Source organism: Lissotriton vulgaris, chromosome 3_1, assembly GCF_964263255.1.
Source record: "Lissotriton vulgaris chromosome 3_1, aLisVul1.2, whole genome shotgun sequence".
Classification (NCBI taxonomy): Eukaryota; Metazoa; Chordata; class Amphibia; order Caudata; family Salamandridae; genus Lissotriton; species Lissotriton vulgaris.
Genome location: NC_141689.1, coordinates 2,020,912,902 through 2,020,939,458, shown reverse-complemented (window position 1 = coordinate 2,020,939,458; position 26,557 = coordinate 2,020,912,902). Strand labels below are relative to the sequence as shown.

Here is a 26,557-nt window from a genome sequence, read left to right as displayed (position 1 = left end):
TGACCGGACTCCTTCGTCATTTGTGGAAGGCGCACGTGCAGCAGCCTGAGCTCCAGGAGACATCTTCCTGTTTCCTGCACAGTACCTGCAACAGCGGTGCTCCTGGGCACACAGGCCACGCTTGAGTATGTCTGGCTGCACGTCATCATGATGCAGAGTAAATGCGCAGTTGTGGTGTGTGTCCAGGGCCTTAGGTGGGCCAGGTCCTGCCGGTGCTGAGCACCAGTAGTTCTAGGAGGCAGGTGCTGAGAGGGGTCCCTTTCCGGCTCTCCATTTTTGCAGTCACTCTCAAGGTAAAACAAATCTTACTTCTGCAGCAGCAGCACCCTTCACTGCCTTTGGTGTAACTTCAAAGAGACTTGGTAAACTTTGTTTGGTCTCATCATTTCAGAACGGAAGTATTTTCAATATTATGTACAACAAAGCCGTAGTTGTGGCTTATTTATCTTCAACCGATAGTAATTTTTTCCATACTATCATCACTCTGCTTTTAATCATGACGCTATGATGGTCACCCTCAATAAAGTTGTTCTTTGTCATCATAACAGGCATTTTTAACCTCTACACTTTTTGAGCACTGCAACCTTTTACTTTCTTCCCTCAGCCCTTCAACACTTCCTGTTGGCTGTCCGTCTCACTGGTGGATCCTTGTACTAGTATCCTTTGAGAACACTCCAAGAAAGGATCTAGTGGATACCAGTTTACATCTTTAAAAACCCAGATGATGAGGTTCCGCCTGCGGATGGGCTGATGGGTACAGTTACTTGTGCTTTCTCTTTCTGCTTTGGGATGTTTCCTTTACCTCCTGATGTTACACTACTTTTGAGACTGTAGTTTCTTCCACAGTACCTGTTGAGACTCTTTGCACCCCCTTTAGTGTTTGTTGTTTGCTTATTTATCTTATACAACTAACACCCATAGGGAAAGCTAATAGTCCAAGCTTATTGTTGGTGTTTTGTTACTTGCTGTTGTAGATATTTGGATGCAATGACATAAGCTGCAAAATACCAATCGGGCGGCACACTATGCTAGGCACAGATTTTTAGCTTACATGTTTTTAGGACACGCCCCCTTTGAGAGACCTCCCCTAGTTTTTCATCCCACTTAAAGTCCTGGGTGTGTCCTTTTGTTCTCAGTCAGCTGATTTAAAGATATAACTTGCTTGATAACTTTATTTCGGTCAAAAGACCATAAAAAGTGCATATAAAATACATCAGCACAAACATTAAAACAATAAATAATCATAAAATGTTTAAGAAAGAATTAAACTAGAAGTTATCGCAATATGAGACATTAAAACAGTATATACAGCAATTAAGTTAAAAAGGTTTGTCTCCTACGCCACATCTTAAATAGATAACGAGAAACCGCAAAAACAATGGGAGGATGAGTATCACAAGTCAATATCCTACAGGCCTGTGTGAAATGCAAAAGTCCCAAGTTCTTACAAATAGGTGTCAACCAGCATTTTCTAATTACAGAATAGGCAGGGCAGAAGAACAGTACATGGGTTACATTCTCAGTTTTGTAGCTACATGCAGGGCAAACTTCATTGTTGGGTTTTAACCATTTAGATGTAAAGGACCTAATGGGAAGAGTGTCATGCCTTAACTGTAGATATAGCTTTCGAGCAACTGGGGGTGCAATTAGGTCCATGAATTCCTCAAATTTAGGTTCTGGTTTAACTAGGAGGAACTCAGATGTCAACCTGCCCAGTGATGCAGAGCTCATCAGTGTTTGGTAATTTAACATACGTATCTGAGAAAGGAGTTCATTCTTAGATATCCCAACGCAAAAGATCTCAGGGGTTTCCCACAATTCAAGAAAACCTAGCCGGGTGCTAACAGCACTAATGTGCTGCAGCCAAGGGATCTTTTTGTTTTTAAGAAGAGACCAAATCTCAGAGAATTCCGCTCTGTACGCAGCCAATTCAGGGACTGACCACAACCTCTTCCAGTACATAATTGGTCTAGCACTTATGATCTCGTCTATTGGCAACATGCCAAGATCAAATCTAAGAGGGATCAAAGGCATACTAGATGGTAATCCAATTAAGTTTTTAACAAAAGACTGCTCCACCTTTTTAAGATTCGTTATCTGCTTGTGCCCCCAGAGTTCAGCCCCATAAGTTGCTGCCAATCTAGCCTGGTGACAATATATCTCCAGGGCTGGGGTCACCGGCCTAAAAGTAGACTCCTTAAAAACTTTACTTATGCCCCCTGCTAACTGGGATAGCTTGAGTGTATATTTAGCAATCTGCATGTTCCAATCAAAATTCTCGGTCAGAGTGACACCCAAATAAACAAATGTTTTAACCCTTTCAAGGGGGGTAGCATGTAAAACAGGTTTTGGGCGTACGCGCTTAGGGGGGTTAAAAATCATAAACTTTGTTTTTTCTAAATTGATTTCCAATCCCCAAAGGTCGCAAAACTCCACAAAGCCATCAAGTGTTTTTTGAATGCCCGATGATGATCTAGACAACAACAAAGTGACGTCTGCGAACATCAGAGCGGGCACTCTACCTGTAGCCAATTTAGGGGCATCATTGTTTACCACACCATTCAGATGTTCCACAAGATTTATGTAGAGGCTAAATAACGTTGGTGCCAACACGCACCCTTGGCGAACTCCTTTTTGAACAGGAAATTGGTCTGTGAGTTCGCCATGCCTACCGCACCTGACCTGGGCAAAGTTGTTTACATGTAGCCTAGAAAGAATGGCTAACAAATAGGGCGGGAGGCCCAGGTCTGCTAGTACTCTCCACAATTTATCACGCCTGACTAAATCAAATGCTGCCCGCAGGTCCACGAACACAAGGTAGAGGCTGCCACCCTCCACCTTAGCTGTTTTCCAGTACAAGACCTGCAGGCGAAATATCTGATCTAGGGTGGAGGTGCCGGATCTAAAGCCTGCCTGGAGTATAGACAATATCCCATTTTCCTCGATCCACCCGAGAATCCTATCAAGGATAACCCTCCACATCAGTTTTTGAGATGTATCGATTAGGCTGATGGGTCTATAGTTAGAGGGGGTTAATGGGCAGCCCTTTTTAGAATAGGCACGATTTCTGCTCCTAACCAAGTAGGAGGCAGGTCGTCTCCCTGCAGAATGCCATTGAATAAAACAACCAAATAGGGGGCCCAGATTTTCGGTTGTGTCCTAAACAAATCCCCTGGCAATTTGTCCAAACCTGGAGCCTTATTAGGAAGCAATTTACCTATAGCTGTCTCTACCTCAGTCAAGGTAAAAAGTTCAACTGGGGCGAGGCGTGAGGGGACTGCAATTAACCAATTAACCATCCCCGCTCTTCAGCCCCGCTGACACGTTGAGGTTGCTGGAGTTCAAGAGTACTAACAGGCATTCCATCAAACTCTGAGGTGCCATAAAGAGCACAAAAGTGGCTTTCCCAGATTGAAGGGGCAATGTTGGGGGCAAGTGCGGGGGTATGCCCACTAAGTCCAGTTGCGACAATGGACCAAAATAATTTGGAGTCTTTGGATCTAAGTGCAGAACCCATTTGCTCCCACATAGTGGCCTCCCGTTCCTTCTTGGCATCACAGATTACCGTTTTATACATGATGCGATGGGCCCTAATTGCCTCCCTGTTATTGGTTTTTATTGCTGTAAGAAGGGCCTTTTTGGCCTTCCGACAAGAGGTATTAAACCATTGAGAAGTCGTGGTTCGGGGCTGGTTTGCCCTTCTCACTGGATACAAAATATCTTTTAGTATGGCAACCAATTGAATGTGTATTTCAGATGCCCTGCCCAGATGGACAGATTTCCCCTTATCTTCAATGAGTAGAATGACAGTCTCATATAATTCGGCGAGTTTACTAGTGGACATCTGGAGGTCTGGCCATTTAACCCTACGCCTACAGTTTGTTATTATTAAAGGCACAGTGGCGCAATGTTCAACCGGAGTTTGGCATTTCAACCCAAAGCTCCCCGGCTTAAGTGACAGGACCAGGGCATTATGGTCACTGTCAGATCTTTCAATGACCCTGAACTCATACAGCCTGGCCTCTAAGAAGATATAATCGATTACTGAGGTACTGAGTTTTAATCGATTAAACGTGTCTTTCCCTGGTCTATCAGGCTCCACCCTCCCGTTGCATGCTTGTAATAATGTCGCTGACGCAAATGACTGCAATTGCAGAACTAGAGGGGTCCACGCCTTGACCCGGGTAGTCAGTGGCTCAGGCATGGCCCACAGCAAATCAACCTCATCAGGGTCACCCAGATTCGGATCCATGAGTGGCTCAAAGTGACAGTTAAAATCTCCACCCAGGATTAACACGGTGGAGGAGTCAATCGACTGAATGAAGGTTACAAGGTTTCAATAGCCTCTGACTCAAGGCCTCGCCTAACTGGCCTTGAGTATACATTAATCAAAGCAAAATTTGGCCCATTTGACATACTCAGCAATACACACCGGACATCCAGTGAATTAGATGGGATGTGTGAAGCCTTAACTCCTAGGTGCGTACCAACGCATATGGACAGCCCACCCGAAGGCCTACCCCTCTCGGCCACACTTACCAAGACATTGTATGTTGCAAAACCCTGAACCCTACTTTCTTTTAACACCCAGGTTTCCTGCAACATACAAATATCATGTAAAGCCATAAAGGAGCCCCACTCTGGAATGGGCAATTTACTCTTAAGACCCGCCACATTCCAAGAGAGGATTTTAACATGGGCAACCGACAAGTCTTGCTTAATTGGTTCACAATCCAAAGAACCAGAGAGGTCATTGATAACAAAAGGGCTAAGATCTGTCCCCAGCTTAGGCTCACAATTCAGTAGATGTCGGTCATCAGAAGAAGTGACAATTGCAGGATGAGTAGTTTGTTCTGATGCCTGCACTTGCGCTAGGGGGCTTGGTTTAGCATTTGCATCTTGGGTCTCAGTAGTAGGTGGCATGTTGATAGGGTGCCCCCTTTGTCAATCGCAGTCATCAAAGCCTGAGAAGGCATCGAATCTGTTTGCGACTTCCAGCGGGGTAAATGGTAACAAAGGGTCCATCCTCCTATTTCCTAACAAATGATCCATCCTCCTATTTCCGTTTCTATGGCTCCTGAAAGGTACGGTATCCCACCCAAATACATTTTCAGCAGTTATAGGATTAGGTGCATGCATCATATACCGGTTGTTAGATGGTATAGGCACTTTGATCTGCGGGCAGGCTAGAGCCCCAGGGTAGATTATAGGGGTCACTAGAGATCTCGGATAAAAATAAGTCAAGTCACATGGAACGATGGAATTACCAACGTTGCCTGGAATCCAGTTTAGGATATGTCTAACAGCTCCAGGATCTGTAAAATTGATAACAATTAGGTCCCCCTTTATGTCTTTCAATCTACTTCCCAACCAGGGGAGTCGCCGAACATGCAGAATCTCTCCATTAATATTAAAAGGAAGTGGTTGATTTTGGCTAAGCCAGTGCATGGTTTTATTTTTTAGCTGAGGAAACCCTTCCCTCCTGCCATCCTCTAATGTTGGGACACCCGTGAGCACAACCACAAAAGGAACCGCCTCTGGGGGTAGTTCAACTTGGCGCCCCCTATGCTTCTCTGCCCTAACTGGGCTGGTAGTTCCCCTCTCATTTCGCATGTTTCCTGTGGAAGGTTTATTCCCCGCCTTCGGAGCTTCACTAGCAACATGCGGTACTGGTTATTGGACTGATTTAGGGGGTATTGCCCTGTATTGTTTAGGGTTCATAGGCTTGCTAATTTTGTTTGTACCCTTATGGGCAACAGGGGTAGGAGATGGCACTATAACTGCGGGGGTGGAACTGGCTTCACAAGGTCCTTAAGTAATCCAGCATTGTTACTGATAGCCAGTTCAAGATTCCCCAGCCGTTGCTCTACCCTCTTCAACCTCTCTATTATGGGTAATATAAATGACCTAATTAAGTGTTCAATTCTTTCAAGAGGGACAGCAGACAATGCTTCCTTAGGCGGACAGTGTAGAGGAGTAACTAGACCTGATGGAGTTCGTACAGTCAATACAGGGGCTGTTTCCGTAGGAGCCGTTGGTGTTGGGACAGTTGTTACAGTGGCTTTTGAGGTAGGTGCAGTTGTTACAGTGGCCTTTATGGTTTTACCAAAGTCTGAGTGGCTAATCTTGCTTCTTTGCGGTTCGCCACCCCTCTTTCTTGTTTTATTTGGTGGCGGACCATGAACTTTGGGCGTGGCTGGTTTCCTAACCTTCTTTTTTTTAATGGTCTCAACTACTGGTAAAGGTGGCTCAACTATCATATCTACTCCTATGATAGAATTGATAGAAAGGGATACATTATCCGTGTACAAAGTGTTGGAAGTATCAAGTAGAGGGGGCGTGTCTCGCAAAAGTATAGGGACACTATCTGTGGATAAAGGGTCCCCGTTTTCAGTGTGGGAACTTGCATCAAATTAAATGGTTTGATGCAAAAAGTCCAAGGGAGGTCTACTTTTCATACATTCAATAGAGCGACGTCGCTCAGCCCTACGCTCGGCCAAAGCACACTCCCTTTCTAAATCTGAGGCAACCTTAGTAAAGTAGTTATCTAATGTACCTTTACTAATCCCCCCTACGTTTACAGGTGTGGATTTATCAAGAGTTGCGGCCATGACGGTTAAGCAACCAAAGAGTATACCCAAATAATCCTTTGCAACGTGTTAGGGTATGGGCCCAGCCCGGCCTCCTCAAGCCTCTGAGGGCCTCAGAGGGCGCGCCCTTTGCCCGGGCTTTGCCCGGCTCGTCCCGCGATGCGCGTTTCCTGTGCTAATTTGAAGCACCTGGTGGGCTCTGGGCGTTGCCGGCAATGTTCAAGGTCCCCCACTGCCTTATGGGAGATGTAGTCAATTAGGCAGTGACTACTCGCTGGTCCCAATGCGAGCGTTTCCTGCGAAGCGGGAAACGCGGGGAGTAGCTGCTTGTGGCGTCCAGTGGGGTTTTTTAAAAGTCTGCACCTATTCCAAAGTCCTGCTTTGGCTGCTGCTCTCACGCTGTGTCTCTGCGAAAAAGATATAACTGAGCTTGCTCGTCTCCAGGAGCCCTGTTGTTGGTAAGCAACAAGGTACTTTATGTGACCGACTGCTTAATGCACCGGCGACCAAAGATATGGGGGAGGAGTGATGTATCACGTCACAAGCAACCCTAAGCATGGACTGCTCCAGGCCTGCCGGACTCTCACCGGTCAGTCAGCTCGTGTGTAATAATAGTGACTAAGGTGGAAGACACAACCTGCTATATAAATAAATGCCTTTAGAATACATAGTAATGCCACTTTCTCCTTTTCATTTGGCCCACTAGCTATAAAGTTGGCAGCAAAGCCTTTGGTTGGTAATGTATGTGACTTGTAGTTAGTTTCTGCTGATGGGGCCGCTTAGCAGGATTGCAAGACCTCCTTTGTTGTGGGGTTTTACTGTTGCACTAGACAGCAATGGGGTTACAGTTATTATAGCACCACACATATCCAGGACAACCATGTTACAAAATGCACAGCAATTAGACAGCATCTCAATCGACCCTTGCAGTGGTTTTAAGGTACTTTCCATTCTATTCCCAGCGCCTTGAGACCCTAATGGGTGAGTAGTGGCGCTTAACAAGTACTGATTGATTTATTGATGGACTATTACCTAAAAATTGGGCTAATATTTTAAATCTGTCAAGTAACGGGACAATAATCCCTTTTACTCACAATAAAGTGTCGCTCAAAGTGTCACACGTGTCAGTAAAATGTCAAACACCAACACATTGAAAAGATGGAAATGGCACACATAAGCAAACTGAAAATTTGGAAGCTTTGAAAGACATCAGGTACATTTCCAATGGGATCTGGGCCAGTGCATTATATAGTAGGTTCCTGGGCACAAGCATTTCCTGTGCACAGAGTGCATCTGCGTTCTTCTGCCCAGCATTGTGCTGACCCATCATTTGCAGTCCCGGTACATGGAACGTCACACTGGCATCACACTGCTTACACCACCGCATGTTTAACACACAAGGTGGGGCTCAACAAGAACACACTTACACCAAAAGGCAACTCGCCAGAATGGCCGGAGCGGGGGACATTTAGTCTGTCAAAATATATCTAGAGAGCGAGGAATGGTCCACCTCTTGATGCAATATAGTATGCCACTGTGCCCCCAAGAGGAGGGAAGCTTGACCCCACAGTGCAAAGGCGGACTGAAGCCAACACACCCTGACAAGAGTTGGAGCCAGCTCGGCAGTGCAACAGTGAAAGGTTTGCTCAAGACAGGGCTCTTCACAACCTAGGTCAGGAAGCTTCCTTGGTCCTGCCAAAGTGATCAGGTACACAGTGATATACCACAGTACCATTGAGGGGTTATCAACACATGCTACTGGCACGCATAGGAGAGAGAGGACTATGGTCCATGGAGGGTCCATGGATGGGGTGTCTCATTCCCTCACTGGCTGAGCCAGTGCATGGTCCCAGCCTGAATCCAGCATCATTGTATTTATCCTGTGATGCTGCATTCAGTTCACACAATAAATAAAATCCCTCCTCCTAAATGCTTAACGCCATATGTAGGCATCCGCCGAATGACAGCTTCCCAGGCAGGACCAGCAGAAAGAACACTGCTCGTGGAACATCGCAACCTGCAATGCTGCGAAACACATCACATATGAAACCTGTGAACGCCCAGGTCACGCGACCTGAAGAAGGGAAAGAGCAAGGAACTTACTGCAACAAATTCAAGCAAAGTATAGGGTTGGGGATTCAGTTGGTGCTGCTCATGAAGCTGCTCCTCCCTTCCATGAGGAAGCTCTGGAGAGCCTCCTTGGTCAGGCAGCCACAGATGCTGCAGGAAGGTAGATGCTGGCTCGCCGCCTGGCAGCAAAGGTGCACCCTAGGGGGCCACACACCGAACTTGAAAGAAGTACAATTCAAATAAAAGGGCTCGGGTTCCCCGAGGTGAATGTTCATAAGCCAAAGCACACTTCAAAGAGGAAACATACTATGTCTGTGCCATTGTGCTTGTTGTCTAAAGAGAGGACGGTGAGGTCTTGTCGCTCCCTTCAGTTGAAGTAAGGGAACTAACTCGTGACTGCTGAGTGGGCGTAAAAGACATAGAGGCTGTGTAGGGCAGCAAAGATGGTCTTAGTTTAAGGTAACTGCAGGCATCCGTCTTACAGGCCACGAAAAGACGCCAGAATGGAACAAATGGCCTCAAAAATTGGTCATGTTGCACAGAGGGCTGGAGGAGCACTCAAAACGCAAACTATCATTTTGCCTACGGCTCAGACAATCCTTGAAGGTTCGGGCAGTACATGTCCGCAGCCAGGGTTCCTGTTTCTTTACTCTGCTAAGGAAGGTGCATCAGATCCGGAGCAGGCTGAGATCACAAGAGAGGAAACGACAATCCGAGATCCAAGGACTGTTCCCGGCGACAGCTTTTTGTTCAAATAAATTGCAATTTTGAAGTTAAACACCAGGGCTTGAATATTCAATTAGAAAGTTCCACACTGCGGCAAAAGACATTTGGTAATGTTTTCTGAAACAAGGTATTAAGGTACATTTATTCATGCTGGGAATACATTCTGAAACAAGGTATACAGGTACATTTATTCATGCTGGGAATACATTCTGAAACAAGGTATACAGGTACATGTATTCATGCTGGGAATACATTCTGAAACAAGGTATACAGGTACATGTATTTATGCTGGGAATACGTTCTGAAACAAGGTATACAGGTACATGTATTCATGCTGGGAATACATTCTGAAACAAGGTATACAGGTACATGTATTCATGCTGGGAATACATTCTGAAACAAGGTATACAGGTACATGTATTCATGCTGGGAATACATTCTGAAACAAGGTATACAGGTACATGCTTTCATGCTGGGAATACATTCTGAAACAAGGTATACAGGTACATGCTTTCATGCTGGGAATACATTCTGAAACAAGGTATACAGGTACAGTTATTCAATCTGGGAATACATTCTGAAAAAAGGTATACAGGTACATTTATTCATTCTGGGAATACATACCGCTTCTTTTCACCATCATTAGGACGGAACACTTGTCCCACGTTTTTCTTGGATTCCTCCATTCGAAACAGGCGCCTCTGTTTGACGGGGTCGGAGTAGGCCTCACTGTCAAACACCCTCTTGAACACCGGGTCAAAGTACCCCGCCTGAAGGGCGGACTTCATCTTCGAGCCTCCAGGTATCATCTGACGGTTTTTGCTTGCAGCGTCGTTAAATGGTCCTAAAATATTTTAACATAAGAAGAATGGATTTAGTTAATTAACTAACTAATTAGTTAATTAAATACTTTATTATTTTATCGTACTTGTAGAGTGGAACATATGTGCGAAATGAAAGCAAACTCATAGTCATGTAAATATAGGTTAATTAAATGGATATGTTCAGGACATGCTCTAATCTTGACTCTAATCTCAGTTTGTGGAATAGCGTGCCACTCGGTGCAAAGGGTTTCAACGCCTCATCAAGGGTAGTAAGCATTATATAAATACAATTTATAATTTACCATGCAACTAAGTTTGAACGGGTGCGCTACCATCCCGTTTGATGCTGAATACACTAACCCAGTGGTTCCCAAACGTTTGACTCCTGAGGACCCCCATTGAGTCACCACTGGAAGCCGGGGACCCCCAAGCAATTTGTATGAGTTAAATTTTAAACGTTAAAACAGTAATGAAAAAAAAATACACACGTGTGCACACAAAACAAATACTCAAAGTACTAAGGATTTTGGGGCCAGATGTACGACCATTTCTTTTAGCGCCTCGCAATTGGCGACACATTGCGAGTGGCAAATTGCGAGTTGCTAAATGAAATGTACAACAGTGTGTTTAACACTGTTTGGGATTCCCAATGGGGTCGCAAATTGCGAGGTTCATTAATATTAATGAGCCTCTCGCAATTTGCGAGCCCATTGGGAATGCCAGCCCTCCCAGTGATGGGGGCCTGCTGGGCTTTGCAGGCCACCATGTCTCGGACTGCTTTTAAATTAAGCAGTTTAAAAAAAATGCAGCCTGTTTACCATGCATTTAAAAAAAAGAAAAATGAAACGTTTTCTTTTCATTTTCTAAGGGCAGGCAGAGGTCCCTGGGACCACTGCCCGCCCTTAAAAAAAATTTTGGAATGCATTTGCAAAGGGGAAGGGGTCCCCTGGGGACCCCTTCCCATTTGCGAATGCATTACCATCTACTGGAAGTAGGTGGTAATTGTGACTGTTTTGCGACCGCAAAACATTTGTACATATGTTTGAGACTCGCTATTTGGAAGGGAATGCCCCTGCCAAATAGCAAGTTGCAAAACCTATTTAGAGAGTCGCAAACAAATTGCGACTCGCGAAATAGGCTATGTACATGGCCTAATAGGTTTTTGCATGCGCAAACGGGTTCGCAAACCCGTTCGCGCATATAAACACAGATCGTTCATCTGACCCATAGTATTTTATATTGAAGTAATAGCCCCTCTGTCACATGTATTTCATTTCTTTTATAGCATCTCTCATACCATTGTAGGATGTCAGAGCACTTTACATCACACACATATAGAGACTTTGAATCATACATGTAAATCAGTGTGTATATAAAATGTTTAAAGAGTGCTTGGTCTGGAAAAGCACAAACTCAGGATTCAGAACATAACACAGTGGCTAGCATTGACTTTAACATTAAAAATGTATTTCCACCCAAATATATCTTTTTAGCAGCATCAGGATAATGAATAACTGGGACAAAATATAAGTTACTCACTGGTACCATGCAGTTTGCAAGCAGCTCTTTGATGACAGTTTATAGGTCCCTCTGCTAGATTACGATTGTCACTTATGAAGTGCACAGTAACAAAAGAATCTCTGTGACAAAAGCAGAAACCACAAACCTAGGCACATAAAATACTGCTTTTTAAGATACATGTTACACGTTCTTTGCAGTAGGCACATTAACCCTCTGTGCTACATTAGTTAAATCAAAGCTGCCACTGAACAAAACTCTCCTTGCTCTCCAGCAGGTACATTAATCACTGGCATTCTCTTGACACTTTTATTGTTGCTGGAAAGCTGCTAATTATACAAGAAAGGTTTCTGTGCTTTTAAAATTGTTGCCTACGGACCCCCTGGAAATGTGTCACGGACCCCTGGGGGTCCGCGGACCACAGTTTGGGAAACACTGCGGCTAACCTAAAGCTGCCACTTGGCAGAGCAAGATGTTTTGCACATGACGTACTGACATAGCACCCAATTTACAAAGCTCAGAAAAACAAGTAGTGGCAAAGCCAACAGGCCTAGCCTTGCCGGTCTACTGGCTTTGCCAATGGTTTTTGTCAATGGTGTTTCATGAAGAGGAAAGAAAATAAGGGAAAAGGGAAGAGATGTGAGCCCACTGTAGCTTTTTGATATGTTGCTAAAGATTATTTCCTATATTTGTGTTTTCATGCATTATTAAGAACGTATAATTTTGCACTCAATTCTACATGAACACCCTGATATACTACAGATTTCTTAAAAACGAGTTACCTATGACATACAGAAGCATGTTTTCTTGGCTTTTGTTACCCAGGCCTCATTAGGGCCTAGCAGCCACATTTTTCACAATAGATGGCTCTTCTCTCCTGAACCACACTGTACATCTCGGCTCATTATTTCTGCAGCGCACAGTCAGGCTGATATGTATTTGTTTATTTCCATTGCCGTTGTTTATGCTGTTCTCCATGAATCTTCCCCAGCTCAGTCGTGAAACTGTAACGTTTTCAAGGTACTTCCGCTTGCTCACCGTACCCTATTCATTCACAATAATTTATTCCTGTAACTAGTTTGTTCCACCGCCTGCGGACGGCATTAGCACAGAGTGAGCAGAATAATTTTTCATATAGTGAGATAGTGCTTAGGTGCTAAGACGATATGACATTTATTAGAAATATGCTCTGTTTTGCTGAAATTGTAACCTATTCCCATCACACCACATTGATCCTGCAATTGTGGTAATTCCATATGTGAAAATATTGTATAAAACCCTTCGATTTTGGGGGACGGGGTGGGGGAGCAGACTTTCCTGAAGACTTAGATGTTGCTAGGGTTGCAGTCCATTTCTCTCTTGATTTTACTGCTCACTTGGGACTTAAACTAATTTCAGATTTACAGTTCTTTGTAATGTCCTACTTGCTGAAAGCCTTCATGGTACTGAATTCTGTGTCAACTTATTTTTTAATTTTCATGATAAAACTCTTATCATTTTGTTTTTTTTATTTAAATTACTTTTTATTTTGGGCTCTTTATTTAATTTACTTTTTTATTTACTTTAATGATGTGTTGGGAGATGTCTTACTCCAGCAACACACTACCTCATGAAATTGAGGTTTAGCACAATCTCGGAGTCATCGAATTGTGTGCGTCCTAACTCAGGGAAATTTTGGGGTGTCAAAATTGCCGGGGTCCCCTGTGCCCACATGGCAGCAGACCCGGCAGGAAAAAAGCCTCATGGTTCACCAACGAACTCAAAACATCCAAGAAAAACTGCTGCACCCTCGAAAAAGCCTGGCGCCACGACCAGACCACAGAAAACATGACCGCCCTCAAGAACGCCACCCGCATACACCACCAGCTATTCCGCACCACCAAAAGAACAACATTCAAAGAACGACTGGACAACAACACCCACAACAGCAGCATCGTCAAAGAGCTCTCCAACCCCAGCGCCGGTAACAACGACATTACACCCTTGCAAGACCTCTGCGACTCACTCGCCTCCTTCTTCCACCGCAAGATCGCCGACATACACAACAGTTTCGACGTATCAACCACGCACCCAACCACGGAACCAACGCCCCCTACCACCACCCTCTGCAACTGGACCCTGGTCAGCACCGAAGACACCACCCGCACGATGAACACCATCCACTCCGGATCCCCAACCGACCTCTGCCCCCACCACGTCTTCAACAAGGCCGACTCCATCATCGCACCCCAACTCCGGAACATCATCAACATCTCCTTCAACACCACCACCTTCCCGGAGAGCTGGAAGCATGCTGAGCTCAGCACCCTCCTGAAGAAACCGACAGCGGACCCCACCGACCTCAAGAACTTCCGCCCCATCTCACTCCTCCCTTTTCCTGCAAAAGTCATCGAGAAGACCGTCAACAAACAGGTCACCGCCTTCCTCGAGACAAACGGATCCCTCGACCCCTCGCAGTCCGGTTTCTGAGCCAACCACAGCACCAAGACCGCCCTCATTGCAGCTACCGACGACATCAGATCCCTGCTTGACAACGGGGAAACAGCTGCCCTCATCCTCCTGGACCTCTCCGCAGCATTCAACACAGTCTGCCACCGCACTCTAATACAGCGCCTCAGCAACATCGGAATCCAAGGGAAAGCACTGGAGTGGATCATCTCGTTCCTCGCCGGAAGAACCCAGAGAGTCCACCTCCCCCGTTCCGATCCGCGGCCTCGGAAGTCATCTGCTGCGTACCTCAAGGATCCTCGCTCAGCCCCACCCTCTTCAACGTCTACATGAGCACCCTCGCAGCCATCGCACGCCAACACAACCTTAACATCATCTCCTACGCCAACGACACCCAGCTGATCCTCTCCCTCACCAACGACCCTGCTAACGCCAGAGCCAGCCTACACGAGGGAATGAAGGACGTCGTCGAATGGATGAAGAACAGATGCCTGAAGCTGAACTCAGACAAGACGGAAGTCCTCATCCTGGGATCATCCCCCTCCGCCTGGGACGATTCATGGTGGCCCCCCACCCTGGGCACCGCCCCCAAGCCAACGGACCACGCACGAAACCTGGGCTTCATCCTGGACTCCACCCTCTCAATGACCAGACAAGTCAATGCCGTCTCGTCATCCTGTTTCAATACCCTGCGCATGCCCTGAAAGATCTTCCGATGGATCCCCACCGAAACCAGGAAGACGGTCACCCAGGCACTCGTCACCAGCCGAATGGACTACGGGAACACCCTCTACACGGGAACCACTGCTAAACTTCAGAAAAGACTTTACCGCATACAGAATGCCTCCGCACGACACGTCCTGGACATCCCCCGCCACAACCACATTTCCGCCCACCTGAGAGACCTGCACTGGCTACCCGTCAGCAAGAGGATCACGTTCAGACTCCTCACCCACGCACACAAGGTTCCCCACGACCTGGGCCCCAAGTACCTCAACAACCGCTTCACTTTCTACACGCCCACCCACCAGATGCGATCGACCAGCCTCGCCCTCGCCACCGTACCACGCATCCGCAAAGCCACCACCGGAGGAAGATCCTTCTCCTACCTGGCGGCCAAGACATGGAACTCCCTCCCCATCCACCTACGGCTGACCCAGGACCATCTCCCCTTCAGGAAGAATCTCAAGACCTGGCTTTTCGAGCAGTAACGGACCCTTCCCTCCCAAGCGCCTTGAGACCCTTCCGGGTGCGGGCAGCGCGCTATACAAATTGTTCTGATTGATTGATTGAAGTGGCTTACCTAAAAGATTCTTCCTGCAGTGTCACTCCAATGCTTGGAGTTAATTTGTAACTTTACTAAGTCTTTACCTTTGGACCCCTTCCCATTTGCTAATGGGTTACCACCTACTTGACATAGATAGTAAAATGCAAATGTTTTGCAACCGCATTCAGTCACAAAACATTCATGCATACCGTTAGGATTCACTAATTGGAAGAGACGTCCTAATTATGCCCCTTCCAAATAGGGAATCACAAACCCAAAATTGGGTTTACTGCATCAGATATGCATTTTTTGTGATCGTAAATGGGCCGATTCTGTGAATCGGCCCGTTTGCGAGTAGCAAAATTCATGATGCATCTGGCCATATATATATATAAACTTACAAGTGTATGGAGGTTTGCCATCTCTTGCAGGTAGGCCAATCAAAAAACGCCCAAAAACTGCACCAAACTGCAACGTGTTTATTTTGTGTTTGTTAGACTAACTTAGCCATGTACAGAGCTTTGTGTATTGGACCCACAAAGTATATAATAAAAACGTTGCTTCCTTTATTTATTTATTTCTGTTTGAAAATGTCCAATGATTTTAAGAAGCAGTATTTTGTTCTTCGTCAAAATATTGTCAAATGAATAGTCCATTATTAAGTAGTTATATGGTTTCTTTTTAAAAAGATAAACCTATCTCAAAACCAATATCTGAAACACAATTTGTCAACCGATAACATACATCTCTTCCATTGGCAGTGCAATAACACGCTTAAGAGGCAGTTTAATTATTTTTCAAAGTTTCTCCATTTACTCAAATAGATTTATCTCCTTTTCCTTGCAGTGTTTCCAAACAAACAATATTTTCATTTTATTGTCACAAGAGCTCTTATTAATGTCCAAGATATAAAGGAAAACTACATTTATGATTTTTTTTAAACTTTGTTTTACAAAATTGCCCAGGATTTTAGGTTTTTCACTCAGACAAATGTAAACGCCAATCAGGGTCATTTTGTATCTCCTTGTAATACCTCAATTACTGATTTACAAACTTCAAACTAATCCAGCACTGAATTGTTAAGCATTGAGCACCGTCTGATACTGTTATTGTTATACACTTTGGCCTCCCCGATCTTGACTTCGAATAGCAGCCCTGCACCACAACTCAGCTCAATTATACGCCAACTGAAAAGAAGAGTTCATTCTGTATGTCATTATGCAACCTCTCACACTCAGGAAGATTGCTAGCCTAATGGATGTGCCAGCTTTCTAATTTGTACTCCACTCCATAATTTCACTGTCACCTTACGTGTGATTGCTGTCCTTTCAAATCACCTCCATCTCTAAAGTCGCCATGTAATAAGATTTTGCACCAATGCTGTTTGGGAGCACCCCACAGTTTGTTTCCAGGTTAGACAGCAAACCTTTGAGCAAGGAGAAGGGCCAGATGTGTGCATTTAACGATGTGCGCCCATCTTTTAAAATAACCTTGTTTTTTCATTACAACTTAGATCAAATTTGGATTGCAGTCTATGGGACAAAAAAATGAGCCTAAATATATAAAAAAATATATTTATTTACAACTTGACAACAGAATAAGTATATATAGAGCAAAATGACACACTTTTAAAATGAGTATACAAATACAGATACATAGGGCCATATGTATGAAGACATTTTTCCATAGACACAGAATGGGTAAATCCCTTTGATACATCTGGCCCATACTCTCTCCCAGGGCTGCAGCGCTAATTGTAACACCCTCCGAGAAACTGAGTACAACATGGCTCCCAACCTGCCACTACAGCCTGGAAGAGCAGTTTTGAAACAGCTAGTTCGACTTTGTCATTTAAACCAACAACAAAGCCCCAGCTTTATTTAACAATACATGTAAGCCTCCCCTACAGAAGAGCTATCGAGCCCTAAGGCATTAGGCTGTATATTACTAAGTAGGACATGTATTTTAAAATGTCCTAACAGCAAATGTTTCAAATTGTTGTTTTTGCTGTGGAAATATTAGTAGCCCCATTGGCTAATACAGTCTTATCTGACCTCACAGTCCAGCTAACTTCTGAATAAAACTACTAAAATGAGTACTTCAAGGAATCAAATTAATCATGGCATTAAACCCAACGTGATGCCCATGTCTAATATAATGATACTTTTAAGGTAAGGCTACTTTTAGAAAATGACCACTTGGTTGCTAAGTTTATCTTATGCTCTTTCACAGTTGCTGGCCATCAGAAGGTCTTCTGCCCCCCCCCCCCCCCCCCCAACCCCACCTCCCCCGGAGAGTACTGTGAACTACTCCAAGGCTGGGGAACAATAGAGGCCTGCCACAGAGAGAGCCAAACAGGGTGTAAGCCTAAAAGGTGATTTCAATGGGGAAGCAGCCTTTGGTAGGCAAATGGTGATCACACTTGTGTAGGGCTGCCCTTTTGTTCAGGTAGACGGGCTGGCGATGGGAACAGAGAGAGGAAGCCTGTTGAAAAACCATGTTTCCCATGGGTGTGTAGACCATAGGTCACCACACCTCTAGGGTGGGCTACCAAGCTCTTAACATCCAAGGAAGGGTTCAGGCATCTTGAAAGTGGGTAGAATAGTGCACTCTGACATTGTTAGATGCCACACAAAGCCCAACGCCATCATAGGGTGGGAGGAATCCTTGTAGCTCATTGGCTAGTGACCGCTTCATCCCCAGGCATAAATAGGGCGCCCCTAGCACCTTGAACCTCAATTTAGATCTCGATTTGAGAGAGAACTGAAGAAGGACTGCCCTTCTGATCCCTGTACCTGGTAAGCGACGCTGCCCCAACTGCTGGACGGCACCTGCTGCTCTTTGTGCTGGCAGAAAGAGGACTGTGCCTGGGGTGGCTGGCTCAAGGAAAAGCCACAAGGAAAAGCCACTGTGCAATGACGTGCAGCCAAGAAGACTGCCAACCCAGACTCAAGTGTTGCACCCACATCTGCAAGGCTACGAAGAGTCAACAGAGTGTGGCTTGGTCACCAAAAACGTACACTAGTCCTCAACAAAGGAAATCGCTGTATCCCCTGTATCTGGAGATCTGTAGCCCATCCACAGCTGGACTTATACTGGCTCACAGAGGACTTTGACCCCTGTGGTCAAAGTCGCCCCATCTTACCAATGAATCGAGGAACAACCCCAGGAAGGCCTCCGTCGACGGCACAGCACCCAGAGCATCTTTCAGCGTCCTGCATCATGACCACTCCATTGAAGTCTATGACTGTCTTGATGTAAATTGTGGAACTTGACTTGAGACTTCTTTAGTGAATAGGTAACGATCCAAATAATCCTTATTGGCCCCCTCTGACTTTTTCCCTGTTAAAATTGGTTACCCAACTTGGGCTGAGTAGCCGAACACAACTCTTTCAAACTTTTCAAAAGTTTGTAAACTTTACGGTTACCAATGCTTGTTTGCGCTTTGGCTTAAAAAGACAACATTTATGTTTTATTTAAAATCTATATCTCCAGAACTCTCCAGTGGATTTAGTTCATCTTGGTGTCTCAAAATTCATAATAATGCATTCTATTTTTTTATGAAATGGTGTTGGATTTCTTTCCTGTTGCGTGACTTTCTTATTTCATTGTTTGCTGCTTCTAAATTCTATACACTAGTTCCTTTGCCTGACTGTGAGTGTAGACAGTTTTGTGATGGATGGTCGTACAACCATGCCATATAATACACCACAATCGGTGCCTAGCAGTGCGATCCGGAACTTTTGTTTAGCTGTCCCAGACAAATAATAAGTTAGTGACCACTGAAAATCCTGCAAGTCGATGCTGTGAAAAAAGTTTCATACGTTTTCGGCAAGTTCTGAGTATCCAAAGCACTGATTTCCAGGAGGTTACAGACTTGCAGTAAAAGTTCACAAAGTTTGACAAAAAGTTACAAAAAGTTTAGTAAACGTTTTTGCTGAGTCTCCTAAGAATGGAAAACATGGAAATGGACTTGGTCACCCTGCCCACACTTAAAATCAACAATCTAAGGGTGATGTGCAGGGACAGGAAAATATGAACCCAAGACCCTCAGAGCCAGGGATGAAGCCAGGAGAGCTCAAGCCCAACCTGTAGAGGAGATTACCCCTGGCAGTTGGGCTCAGGATGATGGCATAGATCTCTTTGAAGAAGTTGAGAGGGGACACTCTCACAGTTTGTTTATGGCATGCCTCCATGTCTGGGAGTGAGAAGAGCTCCACTTCAGTGAGGGGGTGCCAAGGGCCTAGAGGCCCAGCTCAGCTACTTAGAGAATCAAGACATGAAACTGGCTCTGTAAGCAGGATAACAAGCTCTGGAGGAGAGACGGGTCAAGCTGGGACTACAGCCTCAAGTACATGGTGGCAGCAACCAAGAGACAAAGGTAAATGCAGAGGTGCCATTGACCCTAGGATACCCAAGGGTATTGTGCCAAAGGTCAATGATATCAGACAAATGGCTAGTATCTTATGAGAGGGCAGTCAGGACAAGAAGGGTGGGTGCCCACCACTGGGGATCCTTATTGTGAGTACTGATCCCAACAGTGGGGAGGGATAGGCTGCTGAACTAGAAGATGATGTGTCGGATTCTTATTCACATATGAAGAAGGCCCTCATTGAGCTGTTTGGTCTAACACTTGAAGAATACTGGCAAAAGTCCAGTGATACTCACAAGAGGTCAACTCAGATAAGGGTAGACTTTGTAGATGCTTCTGTGAAGTCACTAGAAGGCTGTACCAAAGGTAGCCAGGTAGATAACTATCAGGGGCTCTAAAATGTAGTGGTAAAAGCGCACCTACTTATAAATTGTATCTCAGACAAGTTATACCAGCATATCTAGTCATTTTATTTAAACCTGCTTATTGTTTTCCATATACAAACAACATACATAACGACCAATCATACCTATATTAAGCACAACATTACTAAGGCACTCGGAAAATCATGTGATACCTGATGCTACATTCAGGGCAGAGTATTTGATAAAATAAACCCAGTTGTCGATGACCTGGTAATCAACACATTGTTCCATAGTAGCACCAGGTTACCCATGCAGAAACTGTATACATGTGTTGCAAGGCCTTATTTAACAGGTCTACTTATACTACCCTCCCACCCCCACCCTCTCACCAGCGTGTCAACTATAATAGCAGATTTCAACAAAATGACAAATTATATTGTTGGGATCCACATATGGCACCGTATTTATAGCAGTATTAAATAGTATGACTATTGTAAAAGGGGGAAAAAACACCCACGCTTTCCCATACCTTCGCTTGGGGCAGACCCTTTACGAGTATCCATCCCCGGTAAGGGCATTTGATTCTGAGTCGGAGTCAATATCTGTGGCCTTCAGCTCTGCGACCAGGGCTTCCCATGCCCGTGCTGCTTCTAATGCCTTGTCGTTATGGGACCTTTGGGCCTGCTGCAGGCGAACTGTGCTCTCACTCCCTGCCCACGTGAGCAGTGCAGCCCTCCATCTGGGAAAACTGGGCCCCCCTACTGCTTTCCAGTGGGAGTTAATTTCCCTTTTGGCAAGCACTAACCCTAAGATTAGTAATTTACTCGTCAATTTTGTCTTACTAGTATGTGGAAACCAATGTAGTAAGCAGGTTCCCTTATCTGGACTAATTTGTCGCTCCGTTATACTACAAAGTAAGGTAATTATATCATCCCAGTATGTACCCAGTTGTGGACAATCCCATAGCACATGTAACAGGTCCGCGTCCCTCAACTTACAGCGGGGGCATTGTGCTTTATCTACATGAAAGTATTGGTTGATCTTCGCCGGCGTAAGATATGCCCTGTGCAGTATGAAAAAACTGAATAATTGGAATCTGGCATTTCTAGTGCCCTTCCACGCCCTCTTAATTATTTGCGACCAGGCCGAGTCAGGTATTTCTTTCTCTGTATCCGCCGCCCATTGGGTACGTAGCCTCTGCAGTGGTGACAACCCCTCCCTGAGCATTCGTCTATATAAGCAGGTGACAGCCTTATAAGTGCCTGCCGCCATCACTATGTACTGGCACGCCGCACTCACCGGTGGCTCTAATAGGCCCGTGCCCCAGTATTTTTGGATGGCAGCAACTAGAGCCGTATGAATTAGGTAGTGTCCCCGCGGGAGCCCAAAGCTCTCCTGGATCGTACTATAAGGCAATAAGACACCATCCCTGTACAAGTCTCCCAGCACCTGTAATCCTAAAGTCTCCCACTCCGTGAGGGCAGACCAGTCTCCACCATGCGGAAGGGCTGTACACATGCCCAGCGGTATCTATGGGGCGTAAGGTTGCTGCACCCCAACTCTGTTGTGGTAACGTTTCCAGCAATGCCTCAGAGTGCATTCTTCAATGGATAGTGAGTCCGCATGTAGCTTTTGTTGTAAAACCACAAAGGACAGCACATGTCGTGGCACATCCGGCTCAAAATCTCACTCGGGTCCCCTGAATGCCTGCGCCACCGCCTGGGTAAGGCACTGGAACTGTGCAGCCAGGTAGTATAACTCGAAATCAGGGACAGCAAGTCCCCCCTCAGCCCATGGGCGCATTAGTGTGTCCAGCGCCACCCGTCGCCTCCCTTTCCCCCAGATAAAGCCACCCACCGTAAACGGAGATGCCTAAAAAGTGTGACAGGTATCCGTACTGGCAAGGTTCAGAAAAAGTAAAGTAGCCGGGGAAGTGCCACCATTTTCAACAGGGCTACGCGGCCCACTACCGACAATGGCAAAGTTCCCCAAAACTGCATGCTACCCTTAAGTCCTCTCATTGCCCTGCCAATATTACCATCAAGCAAGTCGTCCTGGTTGTGATAAATATGCGTCCCCAAGTAAGGGAGGCAACTGGGTTCCCACGCAATACCATGCATAGGCACAGGTGGATCACATGTCCGGACCACTGGGAAGATGCAAGTCTTTGCCCAGTTGACTCTTAAACCAGAGATGTCCCCAATTCTGCGAAGGAGAGCGCGCGCTCCCTCCAATGCCTCTCCTGCATCCTCCAAAAACAGCAAGAGGTCGTCCACATATAACGAGATAAAATGCATCTGATTGCGGAGTCGCAGGCCCTGGAACGCTCTCCCCAGCCTGGCGCGTATTGCCAGTGGTTCTATGGCAAGTGCAAATAACAATGGGGAAAGCGGGCAACCCTGCACGAGTGCCGCACCCCACCGGGTACGAGGAGGAGATGACCGTATCCACCCTCACCCTGGCGCTCGCCGATGAGTACAATATTTCAGTCCAGCTGACATATCCCTCTCCAAGACCAGAGGCTCTCATAACAAAAAACAAGTAGGGTCACTCCAAACTATCAAATGCTTTTGCAATGTCCACCAAAAGGACCATCCCTTTGACAGTCCTCGCCGTGGTCCCCGTCCAATATGCGTATCAGCCTGCGTATACTACCGGCGGTGTTGCGAGTAGGAATGAAGCCGGCCTGGTCAGGATGAACCAGGCGCAGCATGTGGGGGAGAAGCCGAGTAGCCAGAATACGACTCAGAATTTTAAAGTCAGTTGTCAGCATCGATTAGCAGAAGGGTCCGTAGGGGCTTTCCCCGGATTAAGCAAGGGGATGATGATGGCTTCCCTAGTCGAGGACGGCAGTACCCCCAGCTGCCGGGCTTCCCTGAAAACAGATAGTAGCCTAGGAACTAGGATATCTACATAAGGCGAGTAAAACTCGATGGGTAGTCCATCAATTCCCAGAGTTTTGTTGTGCGCCAACTGTTTAATAGTGCATCGAATATCAGCAAGCGTGATATCTTGGCCGAGGAAGTCTGCCTGCTCCGCATCCACGGTGGGCAGCTCCAAATCCTTCAAGAACGCATGTATATCCGCTTCTCCGGCCTGTAAGTGGCTATCATATAAGTCAGCGTAATAGTTACGAAATCGGGTATTTATCTGAAAATGGGTGTATTCTAGATGCTCCGACGAGGAGGTCAGAACCAAAATAGGAGCGCATTTCGGGAGGGGGAGGTACCAGTACAGTTCCCACCTTATCCCTCTTCGTGTGCACGGGCCAAGTAGGACCTATTGTCAAAGCACCTCAGGCGTTCCACAACCACTGCCACAGCCTCTTTCAAGTTCAGTACCATAGCCTCTTTCAAGTTCAGTACCATTTCCCGCGCCTCAGAGTTAGTGGTGTGGGCCCGCTCAGCCTCCCTAAGGTTCGTCTCTGCAGTGTCTATTTCTTGCAATAGCAGCTTTCGCACTCTCACCCATATAGTTATGCAAAACCACGGATCACCACTTTGAAGGCGTCCCATTCCAAGGCGGTCGTCGTAGCCGTGCCTTCGTTCTCACTAAAATACCGCTATATCCCCGTTTTCATTCAGCGCGGAAGACTGGGTCTTCCAGCAATTCCGGATGCAATCTCCAGGTCGGGGCAGTTGGGCGCTCCAGGGCCCAACAGAAACTCACCAGCAGTGGATTATGGTCTAAGATAGTGCGCAAGAGTTACTCACTACCAGCTACCATAGTGGCTAGACCAGCGCTACACAAATCCACATCGAGCCGCACATGCAAATCAAGAAAAGCCGAGAAGTAAGAGTAATCTCGTTCATCGGGGTGTTGCGCACACCAGACATCTATAAATCCCCAGCTTTCCTGCCATTAGGTTCTAATCTTTGATAATTTATGAATTGGGGCAGTAGGTAACGGAGGGTGGGATCTATCCATGGTCACATCTGCAATGGAGTTGAAGTCCCCTCCTAATAGCACCAGGTTCGTGAAGTAAACTGCCAGGGTGTCGGATATGTGTGCAAAGAAAGTCGCCTGTTCCACATTAGTGGGCACAAACACTGCAGAGGGTGACATCTCATCCATGAAGGCGTCCCCTAACAGCCACACAGCGGCCCTCAGGGTCTACCAGTTGGTCAGTAATCTGAAAGGGGACCCCGGCCCTAACCCAAATCAACACTCCTCTCGCGAAAGCCAAATAAGTGGTATAGTAGAGCTGCCCCCGCCATCTGCGCTGCAGTGCTAACCCCTCCGCCTTAGTCAAATGTGTCTCCTGCAGAAATACTATCTGTGCGGCCCTGCGTACTAAATATGAATGAACTGTGTAATCCCCGCACATTCCAAGTCATACACTTTACATCAGGTAATGGATCCATCGTACAATTGCAAAAAACACAGGAGGTCTCTGTTCCTCTCTAGACACGCCGGTGAGTGCCATCCCCCAGTCAAGGTATCCCCGTTCCCCAACAATTCCATCCCACCCTCAACATTGCCCTCCCTCCCTAGAACAGGCACATCCAAACTAACTCAACAATCACCCCAAAAGGTGTTAAGGCTTACTAACTGAGAACCATCTGGTGGGGGCTGGATAGAGCCTAGCAATCAAACAGCAATCAGTCAAAACAGCACCTATTTACCGCCCCGGAAACCCTACAGAATCATAGCATTCCCAGTCCCCCCCATATTTAGGTCCATGTCCCTTAAGCACTCGGCCAGCATTCAAGTGTGCCCTTGGAGAGCCAGGCCTGGGATTCCACCCTTCAACATTTCGAGGAAGTGTCATATGAAGTCAGCAGCAATGTCCACATTTTCACCTCCACTCCCGACAGACACATCCCACCCTCATATAATATAGATTCTACTCATCCAGTAGCCCATCCGCCGTTCTCGGTGTGACCAGCGGCAAATGCACACTATCCGAACCCGAGGAGTCCTCATCCGAGTGCTCCTTGTCCTTTTCCAGGGCCGAGTCTCTCAGCGAAGTCACCAATAATTCACCAGAGATCGCCGACACCGCTTCCAGCGCTCCTCTATGCTCCAACTCTGTCTGGAGGTTGATGGCTTCCGCAGCATCCGCCGTCGGCACCGTATCCGTTGTGATTTACGGAGCTGAGGGTTTTCAGCGAGTTCCCGGTTCCCCCATTCCAGTCCATCTTTACCAGCTCTATAAGATTCCAGCCATGTCCATGCATCCTCCGGTGTTTCATGGAAGCAAGTTTTCCCATCCAGGATTATGCGCATTTTGGCCGGAAATAACAGGGAGTACTGGAGCTTTTCCGCCCGTAGTTCCTTTTTGACTGACTGGAAGGATGCGCGGTGCCGCTGAATTTCGAAGGTTTAGTCTGGGAACAGAGTGACCTTATTATTTCCTACGTGGAAAGGGCAATCAGTACGGACCTTCTGGAGCAGCAAGTCTCTATCTCTGAAGTGCAACAGGCGCGCCACCACCGATCGGGGGTCGCCCCTGCTGCGGTGGTTTCACGGGGACTCAGTGTGCACGTTCTAGGGTGTAGAAAGTAGACAAACCTTCAGGAGCCACCACCGTTCTCAGCTAGTCCTCCAAGTAGCGCACCATGTCCGGTCCCTGCGCTTTTCCAGTGCCGCAATCCGATCCAGGGCATTTGTCACTGTCGCAGCCAACGCAGTCTGTGCAGGCACCACCTCCTGTCCGCCAACTTAGAGTGGTCCGCCCGCAGGAGGCCAAGACCCGTCGCCACCTGCGCACAATACAGTACAAGAGTCTGCGATGGCTGTCAGAATCTTATCAAGTTGTTGCTGCAGCCCAGAGTCCTGAGGGAGTCCACGTGAATCTTGTTCTGCTTGAGATGGGGACGCCATATCTGAGAGTTGGTGCGCCTCCTTCTTCCCTCTTGGCTTGCCCATATTAAATGTTGCCAGTCCGTGCCCGAGGGGCCTGCAGCGTTAGACCACCCGTTACCTATTAGTCGGCTGTAGGGGCTGAGCACCCGCAAAGCGACTTCAAATATTCGATCTACTAGTTGGTGCTATCATCCGCCGCCGATGTTACCCATATCAAGGCTGCTAGATAGTACTGCTTGACAACTGCGCCATCAGTGTTGGCCAGAGCAGGGCGAGATCAGTAGCACTGCTCGATCCACTGTGCGCTTGGTCATAGGTTCCGCGCCTCTCCCTGCCAGCTGCAAATGCGTAGGTACGTGGCTCCCCGTCTATTCCCAGCTGTTGTGGTGGTACCAGCCCCAGTCTCAACGGTCTCGTCTGTTACTGCCTCTCCAGCACCCCGTTGCGTTCTCAGCTCCTCAGAATTGCTCCAAGATCTTAAAGTCTCACTGGGTTTGCGCTTGGTCATGCTCGGGAAGCAGGTCCCCCTCCGCCACCTCTCCAGGCCTCACTGTGTATCATAGCACCTC

General features: G+C 46.6%; 1 protein-coding gene across 3 annotated transcripts in view; it reads right to left on the bottom strand.

Annotated features, from left to right (window-relative positions):
- Window positions 1-26,557, bottom strand: part of CFAP96 (cilia and flagella associated protein 96) — a 203,747-nt gene that overhangs the window by 137,152 nt on the left and 40,038 nt on the right. For all 3 annotated transcript variants that reach the window (XM_086962508.1, XM_086962507.1, XM_086962509.1), the window contains exon 3: window positions 10,011-10,230. In XM_086962508.1, the coding sequence (XP_086818634.1) occupies window positions 10,011-10,230 (220 nt within the window). The remainder of the gene's footprint in view (window positions 1-10,010; window positions 10,231-26,557) is intronic.